General features: G+C 39.3%; 2 protein-coding genes across 9 annotated transcripts in view; one reads left to right on the top strand and one right to left on the bottom strand.

The window, feature by feature from the left end:
* ANGPTL2 (angiopoietin like 2) overlaps window positions 1-23,124 on the bottom strand; it is a 30,017-nt gene extending 6,893 nt beyond the window's left edge. Inside the window, exons 1-2 of the mRNA XM_033138384.1 lie at window positions 22,590-23,124; window positions 9,881-10,726 (exon numbers count right to left, since the gene is read on the bottom strand). Coding sequence (XP_032994275.1) covers window positions 9,881-10,679 — 799 coding nt within the window. The 5' untranslated portion in view covers window positions 10,680-10,726; window positions 22,590-23,124. The remainder of the gene's footprint in view (window positions 1-9,880; window positions 10,727-22,589) is intronic.
* Window positions 1-23,547, top strand: part of RALGPS1 (Ral GEF with PH domain and SH3 binding motif 1) — a 208,677-nt gene that overhangs the window by 96,701 nt on the left and 88,429 nt on the right. The gene's annotated exons all lie outside the window — the stretch shown is intronic.

Below are 23,547 nucleotides of genomic sequence, written 5' to 3'. Positions count from 1 at the left end.
TTCTAGTGGACCTTGATTTTGGAAGAGTCTCTCTTAAGTTAATATGCACTGGTGCAGTATCTACTAAGGGATGCAGGTGGTGCTGTGGTCTAAACCACTGAGCCTCTTTGGCTTGCCAATCAGAAGGTCGACAGTTCGAATCTGCAAGATGGGATGAGCTTCTGTTGCTCTGTCCCAGCTTCTGCTAACCTAGCAGTTCGAAAGCATACCAGTGCAAGTAGATAAATAGGTACCATTGTGGCAGGAAGGTAAGCGGCGTTTCCACGTGCTCTGGCACTCGTCATGGGCCTCTGTGCACCAGTAGCGGTTTAGTCATGCTGACCACATGACCTAGAATGCTATCTGGACAAAGGCCGACTCCCTCACCCTGAAAAGTGAGATGAATGCTGCACCCCAGTGTCGCCTTTGACTGGACTTAACTGTCCAGGGGGTCCTTTACCTTTATATTAGTATCCACATTAATGTGCTTATTATAGTAAAGTAATACTGTGAATCTGGTATCTCAAGGCACCTAGAGGTATTTTTCTTCTCAGCTGTAGGACAGCTGTGTTCTACAAAATAATGAAGAAGTCATTTTATTTTTTAAAAAAACTTATCTCCATGTTTGGGATAAATGTAAAAATATGTGCAACGGTATGCAGAGAACGATCTATGTAGGCTTTTATCATAGATATTATAATGATATATTTCTTGGCAGCAAAAAATAGATGTCTGTTTCTATGGGTGGTTAATAAGATGCATGTTTATATCCACATCCCAGTGGAAATTTATAGAATCATAGAATTGTAGAGTTGGAAGGTACCCCAGGGGTCATCTAGTCCAATCTTCTACAATGCAGGAATGTCAGCTAAAGCATCCATGACAGATGTCCATCCAACCTCTGCTTAAAAACCTCCAAGGAAGGAGAGCCCTAAACCTCCTGAGGGAGACTGTTCCACTGTCAAACTGCTCTTAGAGTCAGAAAGTTTTTCCCGATGTTTAGTTGTAATCTTCTTTATTGTAACTTGAAGATACTGGTTTGAGTCCTACCCTCCAGAACAGGAGATAACAAGCTTATTACCTCTTCCATGTGATTCCTTGCTTGTTCTTTTTAAAAAGCCACTTGAACCAGCTTTGGGTTACTACATTTTTATAATTTGAAGCTTTAGCAAGTATTTACCTCTACCATCATCACCCACAAATCCTACGGATGTTGTGTTCTGAGAGTCCAAATGAACAGGAAAAATACAGATCCCCCCCCCCCCCCCGGTTTGTTGTTGAAATTAGAATCAGTATATTACCAGGCTTTCATCAACGGCGAAGCAGAAACATAAAGAATTCTACCCCTCTGCCTTGACGTTTAGCAGTTGTGCTGCCTTGGAATCCCTACCCCCACAATTGCTGTACTTGTTTATTAAATCAAATTTAAAACAAAAAGACAACAGGCGCTAATAGTCACAAGAAGCAACACCGTACCCAAATACCATATTTTTTCTCAGAACATGGGAAAGAAAGCCATCAGAGGACAAATAGAATTAAACATTACACCCTAGGTAGAGTTACAGGTAGGTGTTGGTCTGCTATAGTCAAAACAAAACAAAATAAAAAATTCCTTCCAATAGCACCTTAGAGACCAACTAAGTTAGTTCTTGGTATGAGCTTTCATGTGCATGCATCTGAAGAAGTGTGCATGCACACGAAAGCTCATACCAAGAACTAACTTAGTTGGTCTCTAAGGTGCTACTGGAAGGAATTATTTTATTTTATTTTGTTTTGACCCTAGGTAGAGTCATCCTTTCTTGAGGAAAACTAATTAAATTGCAGTTGAACATCTACCAGATGCCTTGCATGTTGTTGTATGCAAACTGAGGGTGTGCCCCACAACACTCGCGTGTGGCAATGCATTTTAGGGGAAGTTCTTAGCATAAAGTACTTTTTAGGACGCTTCTTATCAGAATGGTATGATAGCCTTCAAAGAAAGGTTCATCAGGCATGGATAGTTTACTTTGTCATATGTAACAGAAATGCTTTTTATGATTAATGTAGTGATATGGCCTTCTTATTGAAAATATAATACTGCCCCCCACCAGAACTCTTTGAGTTGCACACCCCTGGTCTACAGCTACATTAACGCAATGTTCTATGAACAATATTGCTCAGTATATATTACTGTACAGGAAAAACAGTGGGCCTTGTTACTGTAGTTTTTCTTGCAAAGTTACTTGATGAATGGAAATAATGGATGGAAGTACTACAGAGGGTACTACTAATATCACATTCTGGCTGAGTTTGCAGTTCTCATGTCTTGGAGAATATTGTCATTTTCTAGTGGTGCTCTTCAAAACTCATAGAAGGCAGAGTGTATTGGTAGCGTCCCTTTGATAGTGTTTGCATAGAATTAAAGAAAGGGCCACACTAGTTTTATTTCTAATATGTAACTGAAAATAAAATATTTTGAATTTCAGCTACAAAACTAAGACAGGGAATAAATTAAACACAAGAGGGTTGCACACCACAGTTAAAAAATAGTAATGTAAAACAGCATACTATATAACATACTGGAATCCTTGGCTGTTATAGGCATATCACCTCTTTTTTTCCTTTCCTCCATATCTTATTTAGAGTTAAGGAGTTTGTTGCAGCTGTGCCTCTTGTCACACAGCATTAATAAAAACACACACACCAATGTGTCTATTTTGCAGCAATTTAATGCACTGTATGTGCACTGGGAAGTTGTGCCTAATGCCTATAGAGAGCTGCCAGAGAGAGCAGGGTTTAAGCTTATTTTTACAGGAGAATATATTTCTGCTGAGTTTCATCCTGCAATGCTCAGCATCTTCACAAAATGAACATTTGTATTCATTGGATGAAATTTCCAGACTATCTATTAAAGCAGGCAGTGGACATCATAGTTGCACTTGAATTTTTTCCCCAGGCACATTTTGCAATAGATAAGTTCCTTTTTAGAAATGCTATAATCTCGGTTCATTCTTCCAATCCCCCTTTCCCATTGCTGATGTTTTAAAAAATAACCTATTTAAAAATAGTGGGGGAAGATAAATTAATCAGATAGAGCTTTGCAAAATTGTTAGTTAAATGATACTATAGAAGCTCTGCAGTTTATGATACATTTCCAGCATCTCCCTTGGAGCCAAGGACATTTTCCATGACTGAATAAAGGAAAATACAGTTTTGTAGGTACTGCGTTCAGATCCAAGTTCTTTAGAGTGGGAAGTAGGTGTCTCTAAGGAGGTGCTAGTAAGTTGGAAGAGCAAATTATTCTTGGTCCCCTGGAGGTATGAACAGTAGAAAGAATCTGTAGTAATAAGGTAATTGTTTATCTCTCTGCAGGGATGCAACTCTAGCTCCTGCAGGAATAACACAGTTAGAAATTTCCTGGGTAGGTGGGTTGCATCCAACTGTTTCCAAACCCAAGCCAAGGACACTATCCTTACATTTTAGGGGGGGGGGGTCAGGCGATTTTCTTAACATTTAGAAGCTTCGTTTTGTTAAGAATTTTGAAGCTTGCCTTGGAATGAAGTCTTTTAAAAAAGTTTGCAACAAAAAAAATCACACTTTATTTCCCTTTTCTAGAAAATGTATTTCGCATATTTTAGAAAATATATTTCACACAGGGTTACTTGGGCAATAAACAAAAAGAATTGAAAAACTGTAGTCTCATTTTTATATAATAGGACTCAAAATTAAAATGATATCTTACAGTTAATGATGCGTTCAACAATTGGGAGGAAAAAATATATTAATGCTATATTTTTGAAATCTTGTGCAAGCAGTAGCAGAGCAACTTGCAGTGCAACTATTACCGGTATATTCTATGAGTTGCATCATGAGAAACATGGTGAGCAGAAAACACAGGCTGAAGCATATGCACGCTAACAGGTCATCAAAATGTATTGTAAGGAGCACATACAAAGTTTTCCAGAGGAGCTTGTGCAAATGCAACAATTTATTTGGCTTTAGGCTTGTTTTTCTCACCCAACATTCTTTTCTAGCTCAAAATGGCCCTTCCATATGCAGGAAATGCTTTCTGCCAATGGAAGTGTTGCATTGGCCATATCATCATCATCATATCATGTGTGGCATTGGATTGAAGGTACAAATCTAGTGTTTGGTGCTGTGAATTCCTCCTATTTCTGAATAAGAAATGGTTTCTGTTCAGCTGCTACCTTTTGGGATCATGGAGAAGAAAAAGTGGGGGAAAGCTCCTACCAACCATAGAAACACAGAAATGTATTTTTATATAAATAGTATTTAAAGTTAGGTATTATTTGTGCCGTGGCTAAGAAATAAGCAATGTGTTATACCTGGCCACAATAATGAAATCTATTTAGATCTTGTTACAGGTGGGTAGCCGTGTTGGTCTGCCATAGTCGAAACAAAATAGGAAACAAAATAGGAAATTCTTTCCAGTAGCACCTTAGAGACCAACTGAGTTTGTTTCGTGTGCATGCACACGAAAGCTCATACCAAGAACAAACTCAGTTGGTCTCTAAGGTGCTACTGGAAAGAATTTCCTATTTTGTTTCCTATTTTGTTTCGACTATTTAGATCTTGACATTAAATGATTGCAGAAGTGCCATGTGAATTCACCATCAGTAGTCCAGAATGCTGTAGTTTTAGTTATTGACTGCATTCTTCCAGGACCTAGAGCAAATTTGTCTGGAGTATGGTGCTCTAAAAAACATAAATTTCTATTCCTTGCCATGAAAACCAGTACTTTGCAATATTAATAAATCATGCAAATGAGGTATTTATAAAGGTAATTATAAACATTACCATGTAATTCTTCATTTACTACATGGCTGTTTTCAGTTTGGCCAGTCAAGGGACTAGCAGAACAAGGAATCTTGAAAGGCATTGAAGCCATGCCCTTGACTTAGAAATCTTATTCAGCCACTTCTGTCTTGGAAATCTTATTCAGCCTGATTTCAACAGGCTACCCACTTTCAAGCATACTTTGCTAGGAAACTAGCAAGGAACTACATGCTTGCTTTTTTAAAAGAAACTGGAAGTTGTTTATCTCAGGAAACTGAATTCTGTGACTTCTCTGTGTTCCTGTAGAATTGCAGCATACTCAAGACTGGAGTCAACTTAATCCAGTATTGCTTGCATAAGCTAGCAGAAGGGGACTTTCCTCCCTCTCCTCCCCTCATGCTTCCCCCAAATATGCTCTGGAGAATTGAGAGAACCCCCAGAACAGCACATAGGAAGAGATTTAGCAAGCCATCTAGCAAGCAGAAATGCTTGTGTTGATGGAACAATTGTATAAGTGTATTGAATTCCACCCTCACAGTTGCGCATATTAGACATAGTTTAAGGGCCCTTTTTAAATATAGTAACAGCTTTGTTCGTAGCTCTGTTCAAATGTTTTGTTGTAGAATGAGACCGTTTGGCAAGTAGTTTGACAAAAACATATTACTTTAATCCTATCCACAGAAAATAATTTATACAGTCCAAAAAGCAAGTCTAATAAATTATGGCACTACGAAAACTACTCCTTTATTCTTAGTGACGTTCATGAGAATGTTTTTCTCCAGCACTACTGTCTGAGGCTTATGTGCAGCTTCTTTCCAATTTTTGTTGTGGAACACTCTTTCCTGGCACTTGAAAAATTGTATCCGTCACGTTTTATTTTCTCCTGGGATTTGTAAAGAAGTTTAAACTCACTGTGACACTATCAATGAAATTTTGCCCGGATTGTAAGTGTTTCTGTTGAATTTATGATTTACCACATATGTCATAAGTTGACAAAATATCTTTCTGTATATATCTTTAAAATATGATGCCCTCTCTCTCTCACACACACACACCCCACATTTGGTCCAGTTATAGAATTAAATGTTGAACATGTAGTGCTGTGTTCTCACTTTGTCATAGTAATGATTATGTATGGATTTGCTTCACTAAATTTGGAAGGATATATCAGTATTATCTGGGGTTGCGGCGCTCATCTCGCTCTATAGGCCGAGGGAGCCAGCGTTTGTCTACAGACAGCTTCCGGGTCATGTGGCCAGCATGACTAAGCCACTTCTGGTGAACCAGAGCAGTGCACGGAAATGCTGTTTACCTTCCCACCGGAGTGGTACCTATTTATCTACTTGCACTATGACATGCTTTCGAACTGCTAGGTGGGCAGGAGCATGGACCGAAGAACGGGAGCTCACCCCATTGCGGGAATTCGAACCGCCGACCTTCTGATCGGCAAGCCCTAGGCTCTGTGGTTTAGACCACAGCGCCACCCGCTATGAAGTTATGTACTTCATCCAAATTAGAAACTGTGCTAATATTTACTATGGTTTAGGGAAACAAGCTAGCATAATTAACTGTGTTTTGGCATTGGCTTGTTCTTCAACCAGGGTGGCCAACATTTGGCCCTCCAGATGTTGTTGGACTCCATCTCCCATCAGCTCCAGCCAGCATTGCCAATGACCAGGGATGATCAGATTTGTAGTCTGATAACAACTAGAGGGTCAAAGGTTATAACCCTCACACAAAACCATTTGTTGTTGTTGTTGTTCAGTTGTGTCCGACTCTTTGTGACCCCATGGTCCACAAAACCATAGTTAATACAAATTATTGTTTTTTTGGGCATAACATGCAACTATGCTTAGTTGGAAATGGAAGCAACAGGTTGTGATCTCTTTTTGACTCTACAAGAAGAGAACAGATTAATGGGGAAGAATGCAAGTCTCCAGACACATGCGAGTATCACTAAATAATAGTTTAATGTTATGTATGAAACTGACAATACAGTGGTACCTCGGGTTAAGTACGCTTCAGGTTAAGATCTCTGCTTAAGAACAGAAATCATGCTCTGGCGGCGCAGCAGCAGCAGGAGGCCCCATTAGCTAAAGTGGTGCTTCAGGTTACGTACACTTCAGGTTAAGAATGGACCTCTGGAATGAATTAAGTACTTAACCCGAGGTACCACTGTATGCTGTGGCGGCAATGAGGGAAAGCTTAGGGCAAGTTAAAGTGGTGTTGGCTTTGTTTCTGCATGCTTCTGCATTCAGTCCTGATTGGCCTTCAATATGAATATGTTCTCATCCACTAAAAACCTATCTGGTGTCATACCAATGACAGTCTGATGAAACTGGAATTCAGCACAGCTTGATTCTTTTCTTTTGTTCCCATGTGCTAACATTCATGTGAATAGTCCCTAAGACTACAGTCTTTACACACATTCTAAGAAGTAACCCTCATTAAGGCATACTTTCAAGTCAATATGCATAGACTGGACTATAGGATGTTCCTATCTAGTCCAAATGTCTTAAAATCCCTCACGCCGAGCAGAGCTACTGCTGCAGCTGGATGGAGGAAGTAACATGAACTAATGGGACCACATCACTTCTCAGCAGAGATTTGTGCAAGTAAATGCCTATGCCTCTCATGTAATTTCAAAAAGCTATGTAGTTGCATCTATGCATATATCATTTCTTTGATGTGGCTATAGCATTGCGTGTCTTTTTAAACATTTGTTTATGAAAACTTGCTGCCTAACTTTATTCTCCCCCTCATGCTTCCACTTAGGTTCCTCTTATGGGCCATGATAAAGCCAAACTATTGTCTCTTGTTTAATAGTGCTTTCAGTACTGTGTATATGGCAAATGATTCTCTGATGAAATTTTGCGCTCCTCTTCTGAGTAACACAATACCCAAAGGCGCAGTCATCCAGAAAACTGTGGCTGAACAATGTAATGCTTAGGTGCATTTATTTTTTCTGCTTTTTTCATGCTTGTAGCATGACTTTTAACAATGGGCTCAAGTATCAGTAACAAGGAATTTTTCTTCTTGCTACTGGTATTAGAAACATTGTTTTACCTGTTTTTTATTTTGATTCTTTAATTGCTGCCAGGTTGCTGTATTTGATGTCATGTTTTAGCCTGGAGCAAAGGTTTCTGGCCAAGTTACAATCCATTTGAAATCAAGGAGCTCATAATGGAAAAACCGATAACAACAATAATAACATTGCTATTTGGAGTGAGGTCACCTTTTACCACTAAGCATTCCCTTAGTAAAAACAATACTAACAGAAAACACAACCATGTGTACTTAAACATGCCTGCTTACAGCCTGGTTTCTATATTTCAATATTCCAATATTTCACAAATGAGTTGATTATTTTTTCCTGCCCTTGCTATATCCTCCCACCTGTCAGACTGTTTTATTTGGCTGTGTGTGTGTGTGTGTACTAGGGGTGGGGAACATGAGACCCTCCAGATATTGTTAAACTCCCAACTTTCACCACTCTCAGCCAGCATGGCCAGCATCTGGGATTGGTGAGAGTTGTAGTCCAGAAACATCTGGAGAGCCACAGGCTTCCCACCCTCAGACTGTATAAACACATACTCATACAAGATAAAAAGGTACACTCATACAACACTGGATTGGATCCATGCTAATCTAGTTGAATTTAAATAAATGGGACTTAATTTTCAAATGATGAGTAACTTGTTCCAGTGATTTTGATTGAATCCTTCTGCATTGACTTGAATAAATAATTAACTTACCATTGCATATAAAAATTATAGAGCATAGGACCCTTGGCAGACCCATGATGACAAGGAAATGCAACCTTATACTCAGAATTGTTATAGCAGGGATGGGGACAATTTTTGAGCCCAAGGGCTGCATTTCCTCATATGCAGGTATCCATGGGCCACATACCAGTTGTGAGTAGGATCAGAGCCAACAAGTGGGTTACACTGAACCCACACAAAAGTTAGAGGTGGCTACCCATACACACCCTGCATCTCTCCAGCCTAGCAAGAACTACACATTATCAGAGCAAAGCAAGCTACAATCCTTAGTTTGGACATAACCACTAAGCTGTGGTCAAAACAAAATAATAATTAAAAAAATCCTTCCAGTAACACCTTAGAGACCAACTAAGTTTGTTCTTGGTATGAGCTGTGGATAATGGTTTAGTACCCCTGAACCTTAGTGGGAAGGAAACAACTCAGAAAGGCACATTATTGGTGAATTATTATTGTTTACCATAACATGTGAACTAGGCCAAGACAGGTGCCTACAATTTTAATATTTCATCTCTTGCATAAAAGTGTTTTTCTTTTGCCAAGTGTTTTTAAATAATTAATTTGATTCCATGTTGGTCCTTTATTCTGTATCATATTATTTTGTGTAAAGATTTTATTGTACACCACCATTTTATTTTCTATGAGTTAATGGTTTATAAAGGCTCGAATGAATGAATGAATGAATGAATGAAATATCAAAATTTTCTGCATTGTATAATGTAGGTCAGGCAACATGCAAAGCATCTTTAGAAAATAAGCTAATCCCATCATTATCCCAAAGTATTGACATGTCAAATCCTGTTATTTTAAAGCAAGAATGCAAAATGTATAAGCAGTTTCACAGCACTATTATCTGCTCACTTCATGCCTTTGGTACTGACTTCAGTGATCCCATGCCTATGCAGCAAAATGGGGCTACTGAAATGTTGAGGATGTCAGTTGGATGTGACAGGGAATAAGGTGGAGTTTGATGAAATTGGCCTGACTCGCTCCTCGCAGCTTCTGTCTATTCTGGAGGGAGGATTAAGGGCAGTCCAGAATGCTCCGTGCTTTTAAGAAATCAGTCTGATCTGAAGATAGTGAGCAAAAAACTACACCTCTAGCTTCAGAGCTTAGTTGTCTTGCACTGTTGCGCTATGGGTTTTTTTCAAAGACCTCAACCCTGACCTGTCTGATACTTCTCATAGGTCCCCATCTTGTTATTGCAGCTGGGTGTTTATCTCACTCTTTGAAGCTCGGAGGTGTCACCATTACAACTTATCCACAATAATGAGATTGAGACTTTGTTTTATAAAGCTGTTTAGGCATTAGTGATATTTAGGTATATTGAATACTCCACTTACCTGATGGTTTGTCAGTGGAAGTTGGGATACTGGTAACTGAAGACATGGTTGGGAGAGTCGGTGGTAGAATCTTTAAATTCTGGTCACTCTGGATCTCATTGGTGGATATTTGGTTAATGATACGGTTGTAAGTAGGAGGCTGATAGACTCGATTTGGTGGCTGTGGAGGTTGTGGGATTGGTTTAATGGAGGGTGTTCTTTGGCAGTACTCTTCTAGCTGTGCAATTATTATAGACTGGTTGTTAGCAATGGATACCAAATGTTGGTACTTGTGCTCCAGGTCTTTGTATTTATTTGCAAGCTGCAACATGTCAGCAGTCTGATTCAGTATCTTATTTTCCAGTTGGGAAAGTTCTAAAGCATTGTCCCGTTTTCGGATGATCTCATGCAACAGCTGCATGTACAACTGGGTGACCCGCGAGTTCATGTTGCGGCTCTCTTTTCGTAAAAGCTTCACCTCATTAACAATTCCTCCATCTACCTCCACCAGCTGCTGGAGGGTTTCTATTTGCCTCTTTTGCTTTAACAGCTCATTGTTCAGTAGCTCCAGTTCTTGCTTATTTACCCTGTTTTCAAGTACTTCGGGTTCCTTTGAATTAACACAAATGGCACCCGTCACTTTCTGCTGAGGTACAATGAAGGTATAAGTGCACTTGTCTTGTGTGTCGCTGGAGCGCTTATACCTGTTTGTGTAAATGAATTCTTGCTCCTCTCCTTCATCGCTGCCTTCGAAATCTTGGGTCTTGCTGGCACGCACTCCCACAATAGCCATTAGCAATAAGCAAACTGCTGCCTTCATGGTCCCTTTATTTTTGAATTGGGCTTGTATGAAAAGCGATTTGTGATCTGTTTTAAATATGAAGTACATACACAATATTAAGTACCCAGTAATAAATCACAGCAAACAAAAAGCAGTACTGTTCTACTAGGCAGTAAATGTGTTTTAAAAATGGTAACGGATCCTTAGAAATACTCTTTATTTAAAAGTATAAAACTGTTCAAAATCAAGTGAGCAGTTAGGCAAATTTAACCAGGAGGTGGTCTTTGGATGAAGCAGTTTTCCAAGTTGTTCTTCATCATTCTCCCAAAGTTGATAAACAGAGGCAAAATTGAGATGGCTGACTATTCCTGGCTATATTTTTGTAGGCCTTTGCTAATCTTGATTTCTAGATGTGTTGCCTTGAGAAGATGTTTTGCGTCTAATGACACTATCTGGAAAGTCAGCACAAATTTGGCTTTTTCACATATCATCACAACTGCCTGAAAATAGCCAATGGCCAGTAATACAAGTCATGTGTTACTGTCCTAGCAATCTTAAGCAGGAAGAAGAAAAAACCTCCCCAAAAAGTTGTTCTGTTGGTCTTCTAAAAAGAGAATGGACAAGGTTGTCATAAGCCTCATTGTCTGTAGTGACTAGGTGTCTCCCTTGTGATGGGGGGAAATAAATAATTATGTATATACAGACAGCATGTTAGTAGATTACAGATTCTTTTGAAGTAAATAGTAACACCCTGGGCTTTGTTCTGATGATTGCCTACATCTCTCCATCTCTCCCTCCCTTGCTCTCTCGCTCTCTCTCATATGTAGCTTGCAGGGGTCAGCAAACTTTTTCAGCAAATGGTCGGTCCACTGTCCCTCAGACCTTGTGGGGGGCCGGACTATAATTTTTAAAAAAAATAATGAACGAATTCCTATGCCCCACAAATAACCCAGAGATGCATTTTAAATAAAAGCACACATTCTACTTATGTAAAAACACGCTGATTCCCAGACCATCCGCGGGCCAGGTTTAGAAGGCGATTGGGCCGGATCCGGCCCCCAGGCCTTAGTTTGCCTACCCATGCAGAGTGAATGGCTGTTTACAACAGTTAGAAGCAGAGATAGAAAGAGCGCCCTGCACAACTCTGTTTAATGTTGGTGGGAATAGCAGGCTTAGATGAGTGGAAGAAGTGGTGGGTGAGAGCTCCCTGGTTGTTGTTTTTACTAATAAATTGGGATAGATTAGCTTCATACAATGCCCTCTTGTCCTATCAAAGACTGAGTAAACCCAGGAGGGCCAGGGAAAGTTGGAAGAATGAGCTTGAAGTACCCTTTGCTCCAGTGCTTGGGCTTCTTCAGGGAGAGCCCTCAGTCTGATTTGATAGATGATTTGAAATAAGAGGAGGCATTTTGAAGATGTGTCCGTATTCTGCTCTTCTGCAGGAAAGATAGTCATTAGACTGAGTGAGGCAGCCACTCACATGATTGATTTTGGATGTTATTAAATGGCAACAAATATTTATTTATTTATTTACTTACTTACTGCTGTATTTTTATTGTCAGGGAGAGGCATCTTTGGGGTTTTCTGCCTCAAGTGCCAAAATAACTTGACCAGCCTTGTTTACTATAAATCTTAATTACGTGGGGTGGATGAGTACAATCCAGCGCTCTGCCTCAAGAAGCAGAATATATTGTGACAGATGTAGTGCCTGGTGCCTTCAGTTACTGAATGCTGAGTTTTATTCATTGCTTCATTTTCATTTACTATGGCTTACAGCAAATGAGCAAGCTTGCTGGTGCCCAGAGATAAAATGGTGGTTGCTTTGTTCCTCCCATGGACCTCCTGCTGCCGTTCTACAACAAGCTACACCATAAGTTTGTTTAGTGTTACCTGTAAACCTGGGCCCATGGTTTGTCTTGCTCAAAGCAAACCATGAGCTGTGTGACCATGGTGTAGCTCCTGAGCTAGGTTCAGTTCTAATGTTCTGCAGAGTTCAGTCCTGAGGAAAGTCTTTAAAATAGTGAGCATTTAATAAAAATGATTTGGGGGGAAATTATAGTGAGCATTGGTTTTATTTTCTCTTGATGTGTATTGCAGAGTTCTTTGGCTGGAATATCTAGAAGTAGCCACTGGCATAGGAAGGGGTGGGGCGTAGGGGGCGGGGCGCCCCAGGCAGCAGGATCCCGATAGGGTTCCATCTCGGTGTGCCCCGCCCCCAGAATGCGCGCCAGCCCTGCCCCCGCCTGCTTCCCGCCCCCAGTGCTGGAGCATGAAGCTCCGCCATTGGAAGTAGCACCCCAAAATGTTTCTGGGTTCCCAAGAGAACCTTTCAAATTGATTATAAAATTAAATTTCTATTTAGACCTTTTGGAAAGCCTTCAGCAAGGTAACAGCAGTTTTTTTTTAAGGAAATACAATAAAACAGAATACTCAAAATATCATAGATGTGAAGATTTTGTAATGCCTAATTCCCAAATCAAAAGCCAATCCAAATGATACAGCACTTATAGTTAGTACTAAACGACATCAAGAAAGGATTTCTAGTGTTAACATAATGCATGATAGTACTGTATGACAATATTCTTTTGTGAAAGGAAGAAGGAACTGTTATAAACTCTGTGTAGTCTTTAAAGCAATGTCAGTCAAATTCTTGAAGAAATTTGAAGCATAAATTAAAACTCCCTCAGACAGTTTTAACTTGCATTTGCACAGTGGGTCACACTTGGTGACCCTGGCAGGCTTCCAGACCTCGTACTTTACACAGTTGAACTATTCTTGAAAATGTCTTCAGCATAGTAGTTGTTAAAAAGCAGGCTCGGGGGTGGGGGGTGGGAGTGAGGTCTAGCTTCAATGTATAGCTTTCAGGTCTCTCTTTTCCCTCTTACTCCTTGCAAACCCTTATTCAACATGACTAGAATCTCAGTTTTTCTGTTGAAATTCCTTCTTGTTGTATTTTTACAGTGTTTCTCCATTTTAAGAGAAGGCTAGCAATTTGACCATAATGCCTTAATGCTCTAGTTTTGCTATCAAAAAAGCTCCTCCTCCAACAACAGTAACAAAAGTGCACAGCTAAAGATCATTTGCATGAAGATAAGTCATAATAGTAGCAATGGTTGTACTTAGATGCACTATAGCGGCAGCTGTTGCTATTTCTACCACTGGTAATTTATGTAGCATTTTATATGGCAGCATTAATGTCCCTTTGCTGTGCCAGCTTTGCTGATGTTAGTGCCGTGGGCCCCTTGGCTCTGACATGATATAGCGTGGAGGAGGAGGAAGGAGCAAATTATTAGGAGGGGTGGCTAATACCCCAGAGGACAGGATCACACTTCAAAATGACCTTAACAGACTAGAGAACTGGGCCAAAGCAAACAAGATGAATTTTAACAGGGAGAAATGTAAAGTACTACACTTGGGCAAAAAAATGAAAGACACAAATACAGGATGGGTGACACCTGGCTTGAGAGCAGTACATGTGAAAAGGATCTAGGAGTCTTGGTAGACCATAAACTTGACATGAGTCAACAGTGTGATGCAGCAGCTAAAAAAGCCAATGCAATTCTGGGCTGCATCATTAGGAGTATAGCATCTAGATCAAGGGAAGTAATAGTACCACTATATTCTGCTCTGGTCAGACCTCACCTGGAATACTGTGTCCAGTTCTGGGCACCACAGTTCAAGAAGGATACTGACAAGCTAGAACGTGTCCAGAGGAGGGCAACCAAAATGGTCAAAGGCCTGGAAACGATGCCTTATGAGGAACGGCTTAGGGAGCTGGGTATGTTTAGCCTGGAGAAGAGAAGGTTAAGGGGTGATATGATAGCCATGTTCAAATATATAAAAGGATGTCATATAGAGGAGGGTGAAAGGTTGTTTTCTGCTGCTCCAGAGAAGCGGACACGGGGCAATGGATTCAAACTACAAGAAAGAAGATTCCACCTAAACATTAGGAAGAACTTCCTGACAGTAAGAGCTGTTTGACAGTGGAATTTGCTGCCAAGGAGTGTGGTGGAGTCTCCTTCTTTGGAGGTCTTAAAGCAGAGGCTCGACAGCCATCTGCCAGGAATGCTTTGATGGTGTTTCCTGCTTGGCAGGGGGTTGGACTGGATGGCCCTTGTGGTCTCTTCCAACTCGATGATTCTATGATTCTATGATTCTATAATTCTATGATTCTAAGCTAAATGGGGGACTGGAAGACTGGCATCCAGAAATGAAGAAGAGATGTCCTCCTTGTGACTCTAGATGTGAGAGAGGGATCTGAACAGAAGGAGGTTGCATCCGAGCAAGAGTCAGAGGCGCAGGACACAATCTTGTCGCCAAGAACTAGGTAGTGCCTTCAAACGTGAAATCAGATGCACCCAGCCAAGCAGCACACTTGTGTGCGTGTTGCAGAACTATAGGACGAACGAGTCTTCTGAGTGAGCTCACCCTGCCTCATCTTTTAAAAGCTTTGTGGGAAGGGCATGTCAACTGTTGGGACATATTCATAGTTTCTGTTCTATTGTGAACCTCTTGCCTTGCTCATGAACTTTGGAATCTTGACTTCTGGCCTTTGTGCTTGTTGCTGAGCCTGTACTGTACTGCTATTAGCCTGAATAAAGATTTCTTCTTTGTTTACAAGTAAGAGTTGTCAGCACTGTACTTTGGGACAGGAGCCTGAAAGTGAGAATGGTTGCTGCTATTTGTATTTAAAGATGGGAAACTGAAGCTGAAAGCGACTTGTCCAAGGCCACATAGTGAGTTTATAGCTGAGGTGGAACTTTAGCCACATCCCCCAGATCAGATTTCAGCTCCATATCCACTCAACCCTACTGGCTCTCTTTAACAGTTCTACCTTTCACCTTTCCTTCACTCATTTTTTAAAAGCACATTTCATGCTCTGAATGCAAAAGAAAAAACCAATTCCTTTGAACTTGGTTTACTGGTTTGGAGAAGTTCTTTTAGTGTGGAATTTTGAGTATGCTGAAATCATCTGGTTTTGGCTATTCAAATGGCTGGCAAAGGGGTAAGAAGAGTGAGGCAGTAATGGACCTTATTGTGTTTACTCTTAAAGCATTTGTTCAACTAATTGTGTCTCAAGGGGCACAACTGAAAATGTTCTTATCTAATAACTAGAGGGGAAACAAGCTTCCAAAGAAAATACATTACTTTTCTCCCCTGTTCCTGACAAGGAAAAACAAAACTAGATATTTTCCTTGGCACTTCAAGTTACAAGTGAGAAAACCAAGACTCACTGTGGGAATTATCAAGTTGCACTGTAAGGCCTTTTTACATTTACTTTCAGCTTTTAAGTTATAGCATGTTTTGCTACTTTTGTTAAAGGTGCAAATAAAATTTCTTCAAGTTCTATCAAATTATCATTATGTTGCTAGATAAAGTTTTCCTTCCTATGCCAGGACCTAATTTATATTATATTTGTAGCTCAGTACAAGTTAAGGGTCCACCAGCATTTTTCCTTAACCAGGAGAGGAGAGTACTTTATTTTTAAGTGCTAGCGAAAATAAAAAAACAGAGCTTTTTTCAGCCAGAACTCACCAGAACTCAGTTCCAGCACTTCTCGGCACCATTGCCATTATAAGAGAACCAAGGAAGCATTCATGGTGAGTTCTGGCACCTTTTTCTAAAAAAAAATATTACTGATAAGAACTACCGGTATATGATAACATTTAGCAAGAGCTCAGATAGATTGGACCAAAGACATTTTGCCATCCCAAGGGGCTACATTATAGGATTTGAGGACAATGTCCTAGAATCTTTAATGGTGTCACAAAGCTTGCACTGACATACCCCTCAAAAATATTCTTCATCCCCAGTAATTTTGTGTGTTGGTTATACAATTAAGACTAAAATGCTTGAGATAATACGATGTTGGAATAGTATGTTATTTCTGAAACAAGAGGCACCTCCTATGAACCTTCCCCCACCCATTGAAAAGCACTCTGCCTTTTGAGCAATTTTTTGGATACCCTTTTTGTTTTAGATATTTTTTTCATGGGGAGATCAGAGGGAAAGTACTACCTGTACCTTGGCTTACAAATCTGTGTGTGCATGTATATTATAGATAGATAATGTGCACCACATGTACAGCAGCCTGCACTTACTCCCATCCCTTTGTTTTTGGCTTTCAGGTGGTACCTCTGTTGGGAACCTTTTTGAAGACCAGACCTAATGCAGTTTCAACACAATTTTTTATTTCAGTTGCCCAGCATCCTTGTAATAATGATGCTGTCACATAGCCAATCACATTTGGCTAGGCAATACTATTTCAGAGGCCAAACAAAGCTAATTGAGATTGAGAGCAATGTTTCTTGTGTAGGTTTCTGTTCCCTCTGAATTAGCTACAGTTGCCCTTAGTTAACATTGTCACATAGCCAAATCTGATTGGATACATGACAATGTCACACTTGGACCAACAAATAGACGCAAAAAGGATAAGGTTAGGCATTTTTTCAGGAAACTTATTTCACCTGAAAACCCACTTTTCACACTGAAAATATTGTTTGGATAATATGTGGCTCAGTCCTAATAATATCCTGTTATATATCCTGTGACTATTTATACAGTCACAAAGTCGTAGCCTGCAAGTGGTGGCTTGGTATTTCATGAGACATTTCATGAGAGCTTTTACCTTTGTTATCTTCACAACTGTAGAGTTTTCAAAATAGGAAAAAAGAATTGTGGGTAATCTTATTTATGCAGTTTTAAGGACTACAAATTATTTAAATAATTAAATAATTATTAAAATAATTAAATTATTGTATGTTTGAGGGAGAACATTTTGTAATTTAAACAAAGATTCTTCTATGAGTCTTTGCAGAATTCTTTTTAAGTGACAGAGCTGATGTTTGGAAAGCTAAAGTCAACACTGCAAGAGACTAATCTACTTCAGATCTCATAGTGAAAGAAGCAGGTTATACTTTGTCTTTACTAGCATATGTATTTACTAGGGTTATATTACAATTGCTTACTAAGACAAAAGGAAAGCCCCACAGACATAAAGTATTGTAAAGGTATTTTCTGTGCCCAAACATTAAATCTATTTATCTTAAAGATAGTTTGTTTGTTTTGCTATGCTAAAAGGCAAAGAGCTGTACAATAGGAATTTATAAGTGCAGAGTATCATAGCTGTCAACTTTCCCCCTTTTTTGTGGGAAATTCCCTTATTCCAGCGCCATTTCCCACTGCAAAAAAGGGAAGGTTGACAGTTATGGCTGTTTCCCAATGCAAGAAAAAGGAAGGTTGACAGCTATGCAGAGTATGCAGGTGGCACAATGCAATGTTTTATGGGAAATTACATTGCGCTTTAGAGAGAAGCTAAAAAAAACAAAACCACTAAGCATTCCGGTCCATTAAATGTGAACCTAGGTGTTTTTTTCCGGGTGTGTGTGTTTGTTTTGTAGGTGGGGAAAGGGGGATTGGGCAAGACACCTTCAACATGTTCTCCTCTCTCAATAAGTCTACCCCCTCACTACTATTGTTGCCTGTTGGTGCTTCTCATCCGCTTCATCAGTGCCACCCCATGATTACTTGCTAGACAAAGCCAATAAAAAAGCAGACAGCGACAGCTACTGCTTATAACTTTTGTTTGCTTGCTTATCCGCTCTGAGCCAGAGCAAGAGCCAGGTGCAGAAGCACATTGCAGTGACAAAGAGATGGAGCAGGTCTAGGTGATTCTAATCAGAAGGCCCTATGCTGGGGTGTGGGCATTCACCAGGTGCCCACCAATGCCAGCCTTAATTCTGTGCCACTTCTCTCGGGCAGCCACTGCTAATTTGCCTGCTTGCTGTCTCCCAAACTAGCACATCTGTTGTCTTTAACTCACTGTTTCTCTGCAATTTAACTATAGTTTTCGGAAACATCAATTGTTGACCTAGCAAGCAGGACTGCCATAGTATGTTTATGTGTGGAAGATATTTGTGTGTCATAGGCACTTATTGGAATGTGTGGATTATTTCATCACTGAGTTTCTTGCTCCATCTCTCCTGTTTACCTACACTATCTTGAAATACCACTAAAATTTCAGCAGTTTTACTTCTGTTCTTTGGAGATTGTTGCTCTACTTTGTATTTCGCTTACAGGTGGGTAGCTGTGTTGGTCTGCCATAGTCAAAACAAAATAAAATAAAAAATTCTTTCCAGTAGCACCTTAGAGACCAACTAAGTTTGTTCTTGGTATGAGCTTCCGTGTGCATGCACACTTCTTCAGATACCTGTTATCTGAAGAAGTGTGCATGCACACGAAAGCTCATACCAAGAACAAACTTAGTTGGTCTCTAAGGTGCTACTGGAAAGAATTTTTTATTTTATTTTGTTTTGTATTTCGCTGACACTCTGGCTTGACTAACAACTCAGCTATACCCCAGCACCATGGCAGGCTTTTATGTCTTAGAGGTGTATTTCAGCATATAGCTACTATTATTGCTGTACTAAGAGAGGGGTGCAATGTCTCTGGAAGGCCCCATGCTGTACTGAATCAGATCCATTGCTGGTTTAGATGCAGCCACTTCGAGGTTCCATTTCCCATGGTGCATGTTGAAAACATACAGAAAATATCTAACAAGAGTTCAAAATGCATACCTCTAATGCCTGAACAATTAACACTCAGGTAAGAAGATAATTGTATGAAGTTTTAGAGAGCTTATCAAAATTAAATCAGCCTTAGTAAGTCAGGAAAACATATATTTCACAGATATAACAGGCTCAAAGCAAAGATAATCAATCTGCCCAGCAATTCCCACTTCACTCCTAACATCAACAAAAGCAGATCGTGGTTAAATAAATGTGATCGCAATTGCATTTAAGGATAGATGGAAACCTAAGTTAATACCCAAGTGAATATGAAAGTTCATAGTCTTTCCCCTTTCAATATATGTATGTCATAAATTGGTTGGGCAACTGGGTACCAGTTTTTGGGGGGGTTTTCTCCATAATAGTTCACAGGCTGAGCAGTGTATCAAAATGTTTTGGCCCAATTTTCATAAGCAGCAAACCTTCATACCCAAATGAATGAGAATTCATGAAAGACCTAGTGTTTAGCCATGTGATATTTTTCCCTGGAAAAATAAACCTGAGTCTCTGACCATTTATGAACATACCAGATTGCAGTAGGCACTTCATTGGGGTATTATTTTATTATGTAGAATGCAAAGCTGTAATGGGTGCTTTCTGTGCAAATTTACTTTAAAAAAATCACACAGTGACAGTGGTCAGTTAAATTATGCTGGACACCCAACTGTTAGGTGCTAGTACATTTGTAGTTATATAAAGATGCTACTTATTTTATAATACATTATGTCATAGCTAGAATGTAGAAAAAACTGGTTTGATATCTAATCTGAATTTTGTAGAAGTTGTACGGTAATTGTGACAAAAGTATTCTAATTATAGATACTCTAACTAGTTTCCCATCTTGTTGTAGATACTGTAAGTTGTCAGACTATTTCACTTTCTCTTTCTTTCCCATTTCCCCTAAACAACATAGGCCTTGACATTTTGTTATAGTAAGAGTTCCTAGACGTTGAGTTAGGGGCCACCACCAGAAGACCACTGAAGTATTTTGTTTGTGTCAGTTGACTTTGATCAGCTAGCAATATGAATGGTGCAAATTCAGCGAGCTTTCTGAATGTTTGCTATCCTGGTGAAAGTTTGGAACCAAAAATGACTCAGTAGTAGATGCTTATGTAAAATATTTGGAGCCTGTGAGCTACAAAGCAGTTTGCACCCAAACTATAGAGTGCTTTGCTTCTAAATAAGAAGCATATATATATATATATATGGTTTAAATTGGATTCTAATAATACTAATAATAAAGAAGATAATCACTTATATATTCATCAAAGAGAGGGACTTAAGACAGTATTAACATTATAATTCCCTAGACATTTGAGTGATTGTATTCCACATTGCTATATTGGACTAGTTCCTTGTACTGTCAGTCTTATTAGTATGAAAAATAGCATTGCTGCTTTCTTGCAAAACAAAACACAAAAAACACCTGGTATACTCTCACTTGGATTTCATTAGTAAGTTTCTCCATCCACAATGGCATTTTGCCAAAATTTACTGTACCAGAGATATATGAATAGAGTCATATTGTTCTACCATAGTTTTGTTATCACAAATCTGGCAGCAAGTAACATGAATCTAATAAAATTCTTAAATAAAATGCTCCCCTAGGCTCAAACAGTGAAAATAGCTAAGTTTTTTTTAAGCAACTGTTTGCCTAGTTGTGGTGTTGACCTCCTTAAGTACCTCATCCCAGAATCTTACTACATGCAGACACTCCCAGCACAGATGAATATAAGTACCCCTTCAATAAGTGCTGAGTATTGTTTTCTTGTGCTGGAGGTCAAATTAGATATTTAAGGAATGAAAAATTATGTGAGGTACTTTTCATGACTTTTAAAAATCATTTTCTCTCCCATCCTGACACAGCCTTTGTTGTCACCCTAATTCCACGAAGCAATGGGTTCTTGTAAAAAAATTCAATGGGTTAATCTCCCAGGTACCCGTGCATTTTGCAATCCAGTGTGCATAAAAGCAGAAGGGCTCAAGAGCCAAATAAGAATTTTGCAAGACAAAGTTCTAGATGGAACTTGCTGTAGAGTGTGTGGAAACACTCCTCTTAAGACAGGAGAACAATAATTATATGAGGCCACTTCATTGTGTTGGATATTGTAAGGAGCAGATAGATCTTTTTTAATGTTAACTATCATAACAAGCATATCATACTCCTCAAATGTGAAACATGATCTGGCAGCAAGTGTTTTTAATATCAGAACCATCCAAAATAGTTAGCCCCCAAACAGACACACACACTTTGTTACTGAACCCCTGTGTGGCAGAAGCAGTCCTGTTTTTCTGTGTAATTTAAACTATGCAGGTAAATGCAGCCCCCTTCATTTGGTTGAGAGCTTCTCCAGCTCATTTCCCACTTGCTGAGAAGTGGTATAGATGCCCCAAAAGGGCAGGGATTATTGATTAATTCTGCAAGAGCATTGTTTTGAAATGGTACCGAATGCCTTCAGAAACTTTAAAGGATTACCTATCCCAAACTTTGTATCCTTCCTCTTTAAGATTGCTGACAAAAGATGGCAGGCCCTATAACTGCCCCTGCAACCTTTGTTTCTGAGATAAGCAGAAAGTTATCAGCATTTTGTTAGAAATGTTAGAAAGCTAAACCCAAATGTTATATTTGTTCTTGCCCCCCTTTAACAGTGGCCTCACTTTATTTTCTTTTAAGCCTATCCATGCTGAAAGATGTGTTAACATTTTTTGCTTTCTGTTTCATGTGTTAAGAACTTTGCAAAATAAGAGCTTTCCAACACTGTTTGATCATATCTTGCTTGCTTCAGATTTCCCACTTGGCATCTATTGCAAAAGCTGTTGCAAGGACTATTCCCAGCTCTACTTAGCTTGGACTTTTTAAAAAATGAGTTTTCTCTTAAACATGCAAACACTCTGATATTCTAGGAGCTGTTACTTAGAGGAACTTTCTGTATCTTTGATCAGTGTGTCAAAGGAAAGTAAAGACCAGCTTCCTGGGTTGTAATACAATAGTCCTTTCAAATAAGTGACACAAAGTGTAGAGGATTTTGCTGTGTTATATTTAGGAAGGAAAAATTATTTTGCACATAAACAATCAATAGTGACGGGCTGGTTGTTGCTGATTTTACTTTAAGAAATCCTTAGAACTTTGGCACATCAACTAAATTAACAAACATTCATTTTGATTATTATTTTTAAGTCTATGCAGATCTAGTAACATTTCAATGTTTAGATGAATTCATTTTAATGAGAAAACCACATTTAAAGATTTCTAACTAAAATTTATCAGCCTTATCAAAAATCTGGCATTGTTCTTCTAAATGAAGAGCACTTTTGAAATGACTTTGCAGCTAAAACTGAAAATATAAATATATGTTAAATGTGACACATCTCAAATTCTTACCCTGTTTCCTTCTGGTTTCTCTCTTCAATCTTGAGACTTGCTTTAAAGATAACAATAAAAGATTCACTGACTAGATCATCCAGAGAAATAGTAACATCACTGATTGCAGCAAAATAGGGTTATCTAGTTTCTGTTGCATGAAAAGCTTCATGCATTTGGTACTGTGCTTGGACGAATAACATAAGAAGGCTATTGCAGTCCTGTTACTTCCTTATTGTTTAAATTCTTGTTCCTTTAATTTGCTCGCTGAATCAAAGCCGCCGGTCCCCATGCTATGGACACTCAGGGACAATAGGCTGCAGCACCGACTTGCTTTTCAGGAGCTCTGGCTCTTTGCATTTCAGTTTTGAAGCTTTCAATCCATCATTTCAAGCGAGGCTAAAACAGCCCTATTTGAACTTCAGCTTCTTTGTGGTGGATTTACATGCTGGAGGAGGGGGGGAGATAATCAAGCATGCGGTAAGCAGACAAGTTCTGGTTGGATAAGCTCCGCTTCCCCCTCCCACAAGGGTAAGGGATCCACCAGCAAAAGACACATTCAGGGCCTCCCCTTAACCACAAACAGTAGAGGGCTGGCTGAAGCCAAACTTTTACCCGGTGATGTCACAGCTCTCCACAGCTTGGAGAAATCTAAATGTGCAGGAGACTGCCTCCCTGGACTTTGTCAGAGAGCAATGCTGAAAAGCTACAAACGACTTAAGATATGAATGCTTCATACAGCTTTAGCCGCTGCTGTTCAAGGCAGGGTGTAGTTCTCTGTCTGGGATTATGTAATAGATTTTTAACTAACCCCCCACCTAAAAATAAAAGTGTGTGTGTGAGAGAGAGAGAGAGAGAGAGAGAGTGAGTGATCTGAATAACTGTGACTCATTCTTTATAATAGAGTGTAGAACTTGCATTATAATACCTAGAAATGAGATTAATGGCTAAGCATTCACTATTTTCATTGTAATTAGGC

This window comes from Lacerta agilis, chromosome Z, assembly GCF_009819535.1.
Source record: "Lacerta agilis isolate rLacAgi1 chromosome Z, rLacAgi1.pri, whole genome shotgun sequence".
In the NCBI taxonomy this organism is placed as follows: domain Eukaryota; kingdom Metazoa; phylum Chordata; class Lepidosauria; order Squamata; family Lacertidae; genus Lacerta; species Lacerta agilis.
Note: the sequence above shows the minus strand (reverse complement) of the source record. Positions and strands in the feature narration are given on the sequence as shown.